Source organism: Achroia grisella, unplaced genomic scaffold (assembly GCF_030625045.1).
Source record: "Achroia grisella isolate CSIRO2021 unplaced genomic scaffold, CSIRO_AGI_Agris_v1 utg783, whole genome shotgun sequence".
Taxonomy (NCBI): domain Eukaryota; kingdom Metazoa; phylum Arthropoda; class Insecta; order Lepidoptera; family Pyralidae; genus Achroia; species Achroia grisella.
The window spans coordinates 928,009-940,335 of record NW_026713023.1 but is presented as its reverse complement, the minus strand read 5'-3'; the positions used below and the strand labels follow the sequence as shown (position 1 = coordinate 940,335).

At 35.6% G+C, this 12,327-nt stretch overlaps 1 protein-coding gene across 1 annotated transcript; it reads left to right on the top strand.

Annotated features, from left to right (window-relative positions):
- The first annotated feature begins 329 nt into the window (after positions 1–329).
- LOC131851455 (uncharacterized) lies at positions 330–11,573 on the top strand. The gene is made up of 17 exons (XM_059201958.1): positions 330–788; positions 1,245–1,421; positions 1,823–2,000; positions 2,357–2,536; positions 2,815–2,991; positions 3,991–4,109; positions 4,305–4,446; positions 5,505–5,575; positions 6,243–6,462; positions 7,207–7,395; positions 7,994–8,091; positions 8,727–8,846; positions 9,134–9,292; positions 10,019–10,096; positions 10,356–10,427; positions 10,573–10,749; positions 11,502–11,573. Exons 1-17 carry the CDS (start codon positions 513–515, stop codon positions 11,571–11,573), a joined length of 2,505 nt encoding a protein of 834 aa, XP_059057941.1. The 5' UTR covers positions 330–512.
- The last annotated feature ends 754 nt before the right edge of the window (positions 11,574–12,327 follow it).

Genomic DNA, 12,327 nt, shown 5'->3' with positions numbered 1-12,327 from the left:
TCATTCGTTAATATGTTTTCCTTACAAGTCTCCATTTTAGTTTCCGTAGATTGAGACAAATGAGAAAAAAAAAATGGAAGTACCCAGCCAAACTGTGTAATAATTGATAATGGTATTTCTATTAATTTATTACATTGTTTCTATTGAGTTCGTACTTTTCGTTGTTATGAATGAACAATCTGAAGACCGTACTATGGCTGTCGATTGCTTGATTGAGTTCAGAGTTTAAATAGCGCTCCCAATTGTCGGTTATCGGGACCGTTGTGCAACTACTCGTATCGTGCCGGAAGAATCATATTGGACCGGATTATGTTCAGATAACTCGACAAGGGAACACGTCCCTCCAAATTATACGAAGTGGCCCTGAAAATTAAGTTCAAAATTCTTCATCGGAAGATTTCAATTACTCAGTACCTATGTCTGATACAAATAAAAGATGGAATAATGATTAGTGATGCGGATTTGTGGATTTGTGATGGTGTTAATACAGTGATGTTAAAATAATTCTCAAAATGAAAAACGGTAAAAGAAAATTATCAACAGACAGCGGTGTTGATGCAACTTGCTGTAAAAACTTGTCTATTTTCGCTTGCGTGTGTGCAGTAATATCCCTTATAGCTCATACTTACAATTACATAGAAATCGGAGATGCGAAGGCCAATTTAAATACAGAAGCTAGAAATGTAGTGAGAAATATGTTAGAAGATAAATTAGAAGAAAAAATTGAAAGTTACTTCACAGAACTCAGTGGAACAACATTAAGTAGACTAAAACGAGAAGCTATGTTGGTATGCAAAAAAATACAAAACAATTCGCATGTTTTTAGAGTTGTTTTTGAACGTAGTGAATTGAACATTTGTTTAAATTTTAAACTATAGTTAAAATAATGAACAGACTTTGTCAACAAGTAAACCACATAATCCTTTTATAAATGTATGTATCATTGTGAGTATTATTAACCAATTGCTCACCGTAAAGTCTGCTACAATACTTTGTACCTTTATTTTTCTGAATAAAGTTGTACATTTTCATTTGTAATACCTTTTAATTCATTTCTGAACACCGATTTTTTTATCATAAATTTATTTTTATAATAATGCCAGACCAATTTTATACATGGTGAAGATTTGGCATGAATTGTTTAAATATTGATGATGCTAGCCTAATATCTGAAATGTGCGAAAGAGATGAGAGAGATTAACAATATGTACGTTCATAGAACCAAACAATAATATTACTTCCAGAAATCATCTCAAATTCAAGAAGATAATACTGTGGCACCACATGTTGAGTTCTTTAATCCAAAAATGCGCGCAGAACTTGAAGAGAAGGATGCAGCTGAAATGCGCCGGACTGGTGCCAAGGGTCCGGCTCCTGGTGGCGACACATGGGTGTGGCTCACCAGTTACTCCAGGGTTCCAGTATGTTAAATTAATAAATAGTGTTATGGACAATTTTATGCAGCTTATCACTTAAATAAAAAGTAATATTCACAGTTGAGTTTGGTTAAACGATACTTTCCATATTAAATGGTAAACCACAAATAATTAATAAAATAAATCGGAGTATTCGCAAGATCTACTGATAAACTGAGTCTATGCATAAAAAATTAGAATCTGGGCTGATTAATTAATGCACAGTCAGAACTAACATAAGTCTAAAATAATGAATTACTTCTTATAACAAAAGTATATGATTATTATTTGCTTGATAATCACAACATATAAAAATATAGTAATGTATAGTAATTTATTATGAAGAAGAGATAAGGGCTTTCTAATTTCTATATTTCACTAAGGTATATTAATCATTTTAATTTTAGTACAAAGTAGTGCAAGGCTTTTGCAAGGCAACCCAGGACTACTGTCCTCCCGGAGTCCAAGGCCCTAAAGGTCCTACTGGTATGCCAGGACCTAAAGGAGAAAGGGGTGATCCAGGTGCACCTGGAACCCCAGGCCATGCGGGGACTAGGGGACCACTTGGACCACCGGGTCCTAAAGGTAAAGTTAATTAAATTATAAAACCTATATTTAAAATATCAGTACGTCATTACATTTCACTCTTGTAATGTTGTCATCACAATTAGCTTGAATAATTTTGGCAAATCGAGTATCAAGTGGTCCACAGTAATAATATAATTGAAGTCTTTATCTACGCCTGAGATAGCAGTTGACTAAAATCATTTTGTAACAGAAAAGTTGTTGTTATTAGGTTTGTTCTGAGGCGCTACTGACGTAAATTTAGGAAAACGTCTCCAGTGGTATGATCGTTAAAACGTGACTGTGCCACAAGTATTCTTTACTAATTATAATATTAGAAGAATTTTATTAACAATTGCATATATATGAATCTTCAGGAGAACGTGGATTTCCTGGCAATGCTGGACTTGATGGTCGTGATGGAGTACCAGGAGAGCCTGGACTCGATGGAATGTCAGGTAGAAATGGCGCAGATGGAGCTCCAGGTAAAGATGGACGCGACGGGGTGCCAGGTAGAGATGGCAGTCCGGGAAAGAACGGGAAGGACGGAAAAGACGGTATGTGAAATTTTTTATTGTTAGTTCATTACTAATATTATTTTTGTAGGTTGAATATTAAACTATGATGGACGAACAGTCTAGCGCATGGATAAAGTATCTTGTACAATGAAGCTTGTGTTTTACTTTTTAGTAATCGCTACGTTATAGAGTTATATTTTTGCTAACTAAAATTACATCTTGTTATTTTAAATTTACCTATTTTTTTTGTTGATAAAAAAAGATTCTAGAGAACTAGTCCACCCAAGTTCTAATGATATCATCCACTTCTTCATTAGGTAGAGCCGGGGCGCCAGGCCCGCCCGGTCTTCGGGGTGTAAAAGGCGATCGGGGACCTACAGGTCCCAAGGGTCAACGTGGCAACGACGGGCGAGATGGTGCACCGGGCAGACCTGGACTCTCCATATACAACTATACAAAAGAGAAGGAACTGTTTATACCGCCAACATTTGCACGTTAGTATTATTAATATTTGTATCAAGTAAATAAAATAGTTTAACTATTTAAAAAACACAAATGAAAATTTTTTTTGTGATTTCAATTTAATTATTATTTAATTGAAATCCAAAAAGGTCTAAAGCATATTTTATGACCCAGATGGTCTAGTCTTTTAGCACTTAGCACATCCTCTTAGTTCCGATATAGTCAGGTTCGACACCTCGCACGGTGCAAACATTTGTATTCATGAGTATTAGTCTGAGTGTTTTTTATAATATATATTTATATGTTGTATGTATTGGCAAAAATAATTTGTTTAAGTATTTCTATCAATTGTCAAGTAACTATAACACAAGCTCTATTTAGCTTGTGACTAGATGAAATGTCCAGGGATATAATTATTATACTAGCTGTTCCCGCGATTTCGTCCGTGTGGAATTTTATATTAATTTCTAAAATAAAATGTTTTTTCTAAAATAAAAGTAGCCTAAGTTACTCCATATTACATCAGCTACCTGCCAAAAAAAGTCCCGTTAAAATCGGTCCAGCCATTTCAGAAATTAGCCGGAACAAACAGACCGACAGACAGACAGACAAAAATTTATAAGTGTTTTTCGGTATATATATCGTATTTATATTTATATGCATGTAGTAAAAAACGGTTATTTTAATATTACAAACAGACACTCCAATTTTATTTATATGTATAGATTATATACGAGTACTAGTTATCATTCAATATCTTATAGAGGACTATCAGAGAATATTTATACATATAACAATATCCCAATTTTTTCGTACACGTATGGCTGATCCACTTGATCAGAAGAACACATTATCCTTTAACATTTTCTAGGTTTACTAGAAGCAATCTCTTATTAGACATTCGCTCGATTACATTTATTGTATTATATCATTAATTTTTTTCTATGTGTGTACAGTAATGAATAATGGAATAATAAAATAATTCGTAGATAGAAATTTTATAACAGAAGTATACCTTTCTCTAATTTCAGAGGAACACACTCGTGTAATAGTCCGTGAGAGTGACACGCTTCGCATCAGCTGCAATCCAACTGGCCGGCCTGAACCATCCGTGGAATGGAGAAGATCTGATGGGACCGCTATTATTCAGGTATGTCAATATAGTAATAATATAAGCTTTTGACGGCCTCCGTGGTCTAGCGATTTAGCGCCTTACTTCCGATGGTCGCGGGTTCGATTCCTCGCACGGCACAAACATTAGCATTCAAACATTTCCATGTATTATATGTATGTATGTATTTGTGAAAAAAATATGTCTATAATATAATTTATTACTAATTAATAGGGTTCATGGCGAGATGCATCTGTGAGCGGTCATCTCCTCAATATTCCAAATGTATCAAGATGGCACACAGGGAAGTACGTGTGTCTGGCCAATAACGGGATGCTGCCATCTGCCAACCAAACTACGGACGTAGAAGTACACTGTACGTATATAAACTATGTAATATTATGTTACCTGTGATACTAGTTACCATCCAATATGGTTGGTCTATATCGGACCGCAATTATAGTTATGTGTGTTTCTGCCGGCCGGCCACCGTTTGTGTACATTACAATCAGTCGCCAAAATACTGCCGTGTAGACACAACGTCGCTTCATTTAAATTTAAGTACAAAATTTCCACTTCTCCCAAAGCAAACAGAAAGCAGCTTTAACACAAACAACATAATATTTTATAGAAATGTATTAAATAATAATTATATATACAACAATATCTCAAGGTCTCCTTTTTTCGTACATGTACTCGTATGTATAGCTGATCTAGTTAACACACTATCCTATGACATTTTCTAGGTTTGCTGGAAGAAATCTCTTTTTAGGGATCGCCCTTGTACATTTATTGTATCATACTACTGACATAGAAGTACACTGCACGTATATAAACCTATTTATCTTATCTAATATTAAAAATCCCCATCGATCTATTCGCCATCCAATTCAAACGGGGATCGAAATTACGACTGCCTGAGCCAAGGTTCGAACCCCTAGCGGTGCTCTCAAACTAAAATTGTATCCGTCAGGCGAGAGTTAGCCTTCAGCCGCTCCATAAGTCCTTCCGCTGGTTTGCAGTGTCAACTGCACTCGCCCCTTATCGTCTGGTAAAGCTGTAAAGGCTAGCTGCAGCCAACAACATTAGAATAATCCGAAAAAAACTAATATTTAAAAAATGCGAAAGCAACTGTCTATTTGTTTCGCTTTCACACCAAAACTACTAAACCAATTTAAATGAAATTTGGTAAACAGATAGTCTAGACCTTGAGAAAGGACATAGGCTACTTTTTTAGAATTGTAAGGGGTTGAAAGGTAGTATAGAAGTATAGTTATTTTTAATGCTAGAAACTTGAAACTTATTTTTAGGGTGTTGATTAAAAATAAACAAAGTTTCTTTATTTAGTTTAGTATATTTAAATATAAATAAAGATTATATGAACAAAGATTATTTCAATTTCTAATGAAGTTGTGTTGTTCCGTATTGTTTCAGTTAGCCCCTATATAAGGGTACCGAACAACATAGTGTATGTGTACAACAAAACGGCCAAAATAGAGTGTGAGGTAAGTTAAAAACACAATTCTCTTATCTTTTGGTATCTTACATTAAATCTTAGGTAAAATTATTTTGTCCTTTCCCACCACTACTCATCAACCGCTTGTTGTTCCATTAGTATTGTTCTTACCATTAGGTAAGAACAGAAAGCGGTCCTATATATTAAGTTAACTGGTAGAGAACAACATAGTGTGTAAAATTTTTAAGTGCAATAAAATAATAAATTAATTAAATTAAAATCTTGTTCCTGCACCTTTTTTATGTAATTGAAATGGCTGACGGTCCACCTGATGATAAATGGTATCCGTGGTTTATACATATAAATATATACATATATATGAACAGTGGTATGGATATCATGTTATATGTGACTCTTACCACTCATGCGCAAAATGTCATGCAAGCCCATAATTTAAGCACACTAAATAAGACACTTCCGATGGCCGCGGGTTCGATTCCTCGCACGGTGCAAACATTTGTATTCATGAGTATGGCGTTTGGATCCATCTGGAAGTTTTCTATGTACCGGTATATTATGTATATATGTACAAAAAATATTAAATATTAGATGTGGTACCCATAACAAAAGCTCTGCTTAGTTTGGGACTACATGGCACTGTGTGAATTGCCCTGGGTTTTTGTACTAAGTTCCTAGGCTTATTATGAATATTGCAGATACAAGCCTGGCCGGAACCAGTTCTCGCTTGGGAGTATGAAGGCATAACCCTGGAAGGTCCTCGGTACAAAACAGAGGTGGTAACAACTGGTGATCCCTGGCGGTGGATCATGAGATTAGAGATCCCAGGAGTGAGGGAGCATGACCTTCGCCAGTACAGTTGTGTTGCGAAGAACGAGCTGAATAATCAAACTGTGAAAGGACATATTAAACTTGCGTGTGAGTAATTTTTATGTATAACTAGTCTGACCATAAATACTGTTATATAACAAATCTATTATTTTTTTCAACTTTTTAATTATTTTGAATTTGGAACACGTATATTATTTTAAAAACTTCTTTCAATTTTGCGTCATTTCATATTTTTTCGTGTTCATTATCTCATTTCTCTTAAAAAATCTTTGGAGCAAGCAGTGGCGAAATTTCCCTGGGAAACACGGCGTTAAGCACTTAAATCCATAGATTCGTGGTCAAACTGACTAAAGGCCTGTATAAAAGCCAAAGGTGGCCATTGCGAATAGAATATTTTTTTGTTTTGCCGAGATTTTAATAAATATGTAGGTATAGATTTTAATAATATTACATTACTGAATTTAAAAAAAAAAAGTATTTTCATTTGTAATAGAACTTATAGCTGGACTAGGTATAAATTGTTCATGTAGATCATTTTTATATCAACATTTTTTATGATATTGGATGTAACGAATCTGATGGTGAATCCGTGATGATGGTGAATGAAATCACATAGATTATGATAATAAAATATATTAATATGCAGCTGCGAACTATGGTAAAGACTGCTACAATAATTGAAATGTATCCAAACACATGACATATAAAACTAGTTGTTCTAAATATATAAATTTTAAAAATATCAAAAGTTATTGCGGTCTTCAAAACATGGCTAACAGTTAGAATGATTATTTTAATAAGTGTTGTGATGTTATACGATTTATGGAACAGACCCAAGCCCTCACCAGCAAATGCCGGTACAGCAGCCGATGGAGTTCGGTTCCCGGCCCCCAATCCTCACGTCCTACGAGGAGCTGTGCCAGGTGCAGCGGTGCCCGTCTTGTCCCCGCTGCGACCGAGCCCAACTACTGATACTGACTATGAACTCCACTGCAGGGTACAATATGAGAAGGAATACCAGTACGTCTTTTGTTTTTATTTGTATTTATATACGTAAAGGGTATATATACCAAGTCGAATGATAGGCAGATAGAATATTTATGAAAATGATTTCAAATTCACCGATAATTTAATTGGATTTCTGGATACTAAATTGGTCAGGATACCACACCGTTTATATTAATGTTTCATTATTCTTTCTCTTTGTTTATGGAGAGATTTGATCATCTCACTGATTTTCGGAATGACAGTATGTACTCATGACACGGAACAAAGAGCTGTATACAAAAAAATTCGCCGTTTAGTATCTGAGAACCAGGCGAATCGCTCTTGAATACTGCACCAGTCAGATTCTTAAGGAGTTTTATGTAACTGGAACTGTGGGCCATTAGCTTATATGCCCATAAGAGCTAATGGCCCACGAAAATGACAATCGTCGCCAACAGAAATTAACAACAATAACAACACAACGGACATCATAAAACAAATTTGTGACAACATTACCATTCCTGAGCCCTAATGTGTCATGACAATTTTTAATTTGTGAAAAGTTAAAATGTGTAAATATGTTAATATCTAATTCTTAAATAACATTAACTCTAATATAAATCTTTTCTAGATTGTCAACTGTATGCTATAGGAAAACCTGTGTATCACAGATATAAAGACGAACTGTTCGGAGCTTGGCTGAGGGATTCTAATGCTTCAGAGGCTCAGGTAATCTGGATATTTGTGCTTGCGCATATTTCAGAATATTAACCAAATTAAAATTTTTTATACACTTAAGTCAAGTTTTAAAACTAATATATTTATGGTAAATAAAGGTATACCTCTCTCGACGTTTCGGCTAGGTTGCACTGAACGTGGTCAGGAGCTAACTGACCAATATTATTGGATAAAAATTTTTTAACATTGTTTTTGAATCGGCTATAAACGTAACGATTATTGCTCTTCAAACATATCGCCGAGTCTATGGGAACGCTTTCGCATTCGCCTAAGACCCCGCACTGTTCTCATCAAATTGACCTCACATCTATCATAGGCGTGCAAGGAATAACCTCTGCACCCATTTCTTCCTGGTGAACTTCGTATGAGCTGATCCATTCTCCACCCTGCAGCTAGTCATTTATTCCTATGCTGATCTAATTTCAGACACCAACCACTTAGCTTTGAATAGCGAGGCTATAGCCGTGAAAGTTTAGGATACGGAGATGTATCATCTTAGATCTCCTAAATGGCGTCACATGATTAACTGATGTCCGCACTGCTCTTCATATATGCAACGGCTACCAGATAGGACTTCAGTTTGTTTGCCTTTCCAATTACATATATGTATACTCTGTATCTTGCAGAGAGATAAACTATGGACGACGCAGGAGAATGATGTAGAAAGACTACGGGAATATAGGAGCAAAGTCAGTTTCAAGTCGGATCATGTTGATGAATTTCACAAACTACAGAGACCATTCTATGTAAGTATTTATTGTGTATAATATACAGAGATATAATTGGAACAAAGTCGCCTGGTTGGGTAACTCTATATCACCTATTTTAGCCGCGAAACAACTTACCTACTAAGATGTATTTAGCGTGACACAAAGTAGTGAAATTGCTGACTGCAGAGTGGCAATACATGAGAACTTCAAATGTAAGATAATTCATAATTCTGATAAGTCTGAAACTTTAAAAGTCTTAATCTTTAATTTTAAAATATCACCGACAGTTAACCTTATTAATTCTCTTTATTTCGTTTTTACAGGGTAATGGACATATAGTCTACAGCGGGTCATTCTTCTATCAAGCCAACGAGTCTGGTCATCCTGGTGATATCATCAGGTACGACCTGTCGCAGAGCAGAATCAAATCTGTGCACTTACCTCACGCTGCTGGAAGGTTGTACACCGCTCAGCACAATCAGGTATCTATTTTTTTTCTATGTAATAATTATTAAAGTCTCTAATTGCAAAGGAGTAAGTTGCCATCGTACCCTTTATACATGACAGTTTTTAGGTCATATATTTTTTTAATTGATGATAATGGAATGGTGCACCGTATACGCTAACGGTTTACGCTGGCAGGGCACCAGTGGAGATTAATAAGAGGAACATGAGGTGCGATCAGTTATCCCATCGTGGCAAATTCACCAGGAATTTGTCATGATGGTTGCCAGGACTACGTGGAGGGTGACCTGAAATATACCGTACATTGATAGCAGTGGAGGAATTTGTTCCCATTATTAACAAACCCCATCTCCCCCTATACGTGTCATTCAAACTGAAATACAGCTTACAAAGCTATTATACTTGGCGTTTGAAAAAAGCGAGACAAATTCTTTCTATAAAGTCCATTGAGGTAAGAATGTTGATGTTGATACTATCTGACAAACTGTATTTTTTATACTACGATGGTGGCAAACAAGCATACGGCCCATCTGATGGTAAATGGTTACCGTAGCCTATATACGGCGACACCAGGGATGTCACGTGTGCATTGCCTGCCCTTAAGGAACCTTAATACGAGTATACTCTTCTAGAAAAACCCCATGGTGTAGTCTCGTGAGAAAACTTTGGCTGGTAGATTACATTACATAAAACTTCTACCATATATGAGTCTTTGTTAAAATTACTATTGATATTAATTTCAGGTAGACTTCAGTGCCGACGATAATGGGCTTTGGGCCATCTATTCAATTGAGGGTTCTAACAACACCGCAGTTGCTAAGGTATTATGAACTTTATGTCTAATACCATTCTTTCTTTCCGTTGCTTCTTAATTTCATTCAGTCTTTGTTAATGTTAACGGCCTTAGTGGTTTAGCGGTTTAGTTCACCGCTTTACTTCCGACGGTCACGGGTTCGATTCCTTGCAAACATTACAATATTCATGAATATCTGTTTTTGTATTTCTATGTGTATTGTGTAAATTTCTCCTAATAATTATAAGCAGATAAACCAACATGTTCAATTTGTATTTTGCTTTCAGCTTAGTTTTGACCCCAGCAGGGATGGATTAAATATTGATCACATTTGGAATATATCACTTAATCACAGACAGGTAATTAATAATAAATATTAATTATAATTTATTGTTTTTAAAATTAAAAAACGAGAGAACTAGAGTCTCCAATTTGCTACTAGAAAATATGTTTGTCCGTACAATGATAAGGTGTCTGACTTTGAAATATTTTATTGATTTACAGATTGGAGAAATGTTTATAGTCTGTGGGGTGCTGTATGCTCTCGACTCAGCTACGGAGCGAGAGAGTAAAGTCACCGTGGCCATAGATCTGTACCTCAAAAAACCAGTTGAAGTCTCATTACAGTTCACCAACCCGTTCAGAAAGACAACGCAGCTGGGGTACGACCATATGCATAAAGTAAGTTAAAGAAAAAAATATATTTGATTTTATTGAAAAATATATATATATATATAGAGACGAATAGTCGCTGTCGCTGTCTGTGCGTCCCAATGTATGCTTAAAACTTTAAAACTATGCAACGGATTTTGAAGCGTTATAGTTTAATAGATAGAGTGTTCAAGATGAAGGTTTATATATATATATATATATAATACATGTACACCCGGGCGAAGCCGGGGCGAGTAGCTAGTATATAATATATTTAATTTACGAAAAAAATACATAGATATTTTTACCAATTTGTATCAGTTTTCTAGTATCCATAACACGAGCATTAGCGGACTTAACTTGGGTCTAGATGGCACTGTGTGAATTGTCCTGATATTATATAACTATGGTAGCACTCAAACATACGGGCCATCGGCTTACAGGTGTCTAAGGTGAACGCCAGGAATAACACGTGAGCGTTGTCGACCCTTAAAAAACCACAATATATAAAGTAACCTCATACTGTAATGTCTAGAGAAAACCTCGGCAGGTAATTCATTCCACAATCTAAGTGTACGCGGCAGGAAGCTCCTCTGAAACCGCACTGTCTGAGACACTTAGGTTCCAGCTTGTGGGAATGAATTCCCTGTAGCAAAGCGATGGTAAATAATGGTATATCCATAGTATTATTATAGTAAAAATAGCAAATTAATAAATCTGATGGTGTCTTTTTTCTCTTTTCATTTCTAGTGTTATTTTATATTTTTCTTTTTATATTCCAGGAGTTGTACTCTTGGGACAGAGGCAATCAGCTCACGTATCCAGTCCGATATAACGAACTACCTGGGCCTTAGTGTATTACATAATTTAATATTTAAACTATTACCATAAGATGTAAATAAATGTTTATATTTAAACATATGTTTCATTAAATTACATTTAATATGCAACAATAATAATGTAGGAGTGAAAAAAAAGTAGGAGCGAAGTAGAAGAAGAATTTTATTGTATTTTTTGCTTGATAATGGAATCTAATTTCAAAATAAAATTTCGTGTTCTCGCATGCGCTAGCGATTTATGCTGGCGAGGCACCAGTGGAGGATAATAAGATGAATACGAGGTCAGTTCAGTTAGCACATCGTGACAAATTCACTAGGAATTTCTCGCGATGGTTTCCAGGAGGAACCGCGTGGAGGTTGACCTAACATGGTACATTGCTAATAATAGGGATTACTAGTTCCTATTACTAACAATTCCCTTCCTCCCAGCCCATCGTGGTAGATTCACCATGAAATTATCACGATGGTTTCCAGGGGGAACCACGTGGAGATCAATCTGACATGGTACATTGCTAGTAATGAGGTTAATAGTCTACATTACTAAAAGTCCCCTTCCTCCATTAAATGAAACACATTTCAAATGAAGAATGCCATCTGGACACCCTTGCCTTTATTTACAAGTAAAAACTACCAATGCCCATTTGGTGATATAAAAATTTGCACCTCTACCACTTACAAGTGGTACTATTTAGTATTGTAGCGCCACAAAGCATGATATCAACATTGGAGTTTGCAACTGGACAATTACAACTGTTGCCAACAGATGGCG

What these genes read in the sequence shown, in the direction of transcription:
- LOC131851455 (XM_059201958.1), top strand. Translation starts at nt 513, where the DNA reads ATGAAAAACGGTAAAAGAAAATTATCAACAGACAGCGGTGTTGATGCA. An exon ending in ATGGGACCGCTATTATTCAG is followed by an intron (nt 4,110 to 4,304) that starts GTATGTCAATAT and finishes ACTAATTAATAG; the next exon opens with GGTTCATGGCGAGATGCATC. An exon ending in ACACCGCTCAGCACAATCAG is followed by an intron (nt 9,293 to 10,018) that starts GTATCTATTTTT and finishes TATTAATTTCAG; the next exon opens with GTAGACTTCAGTGCCGACGA.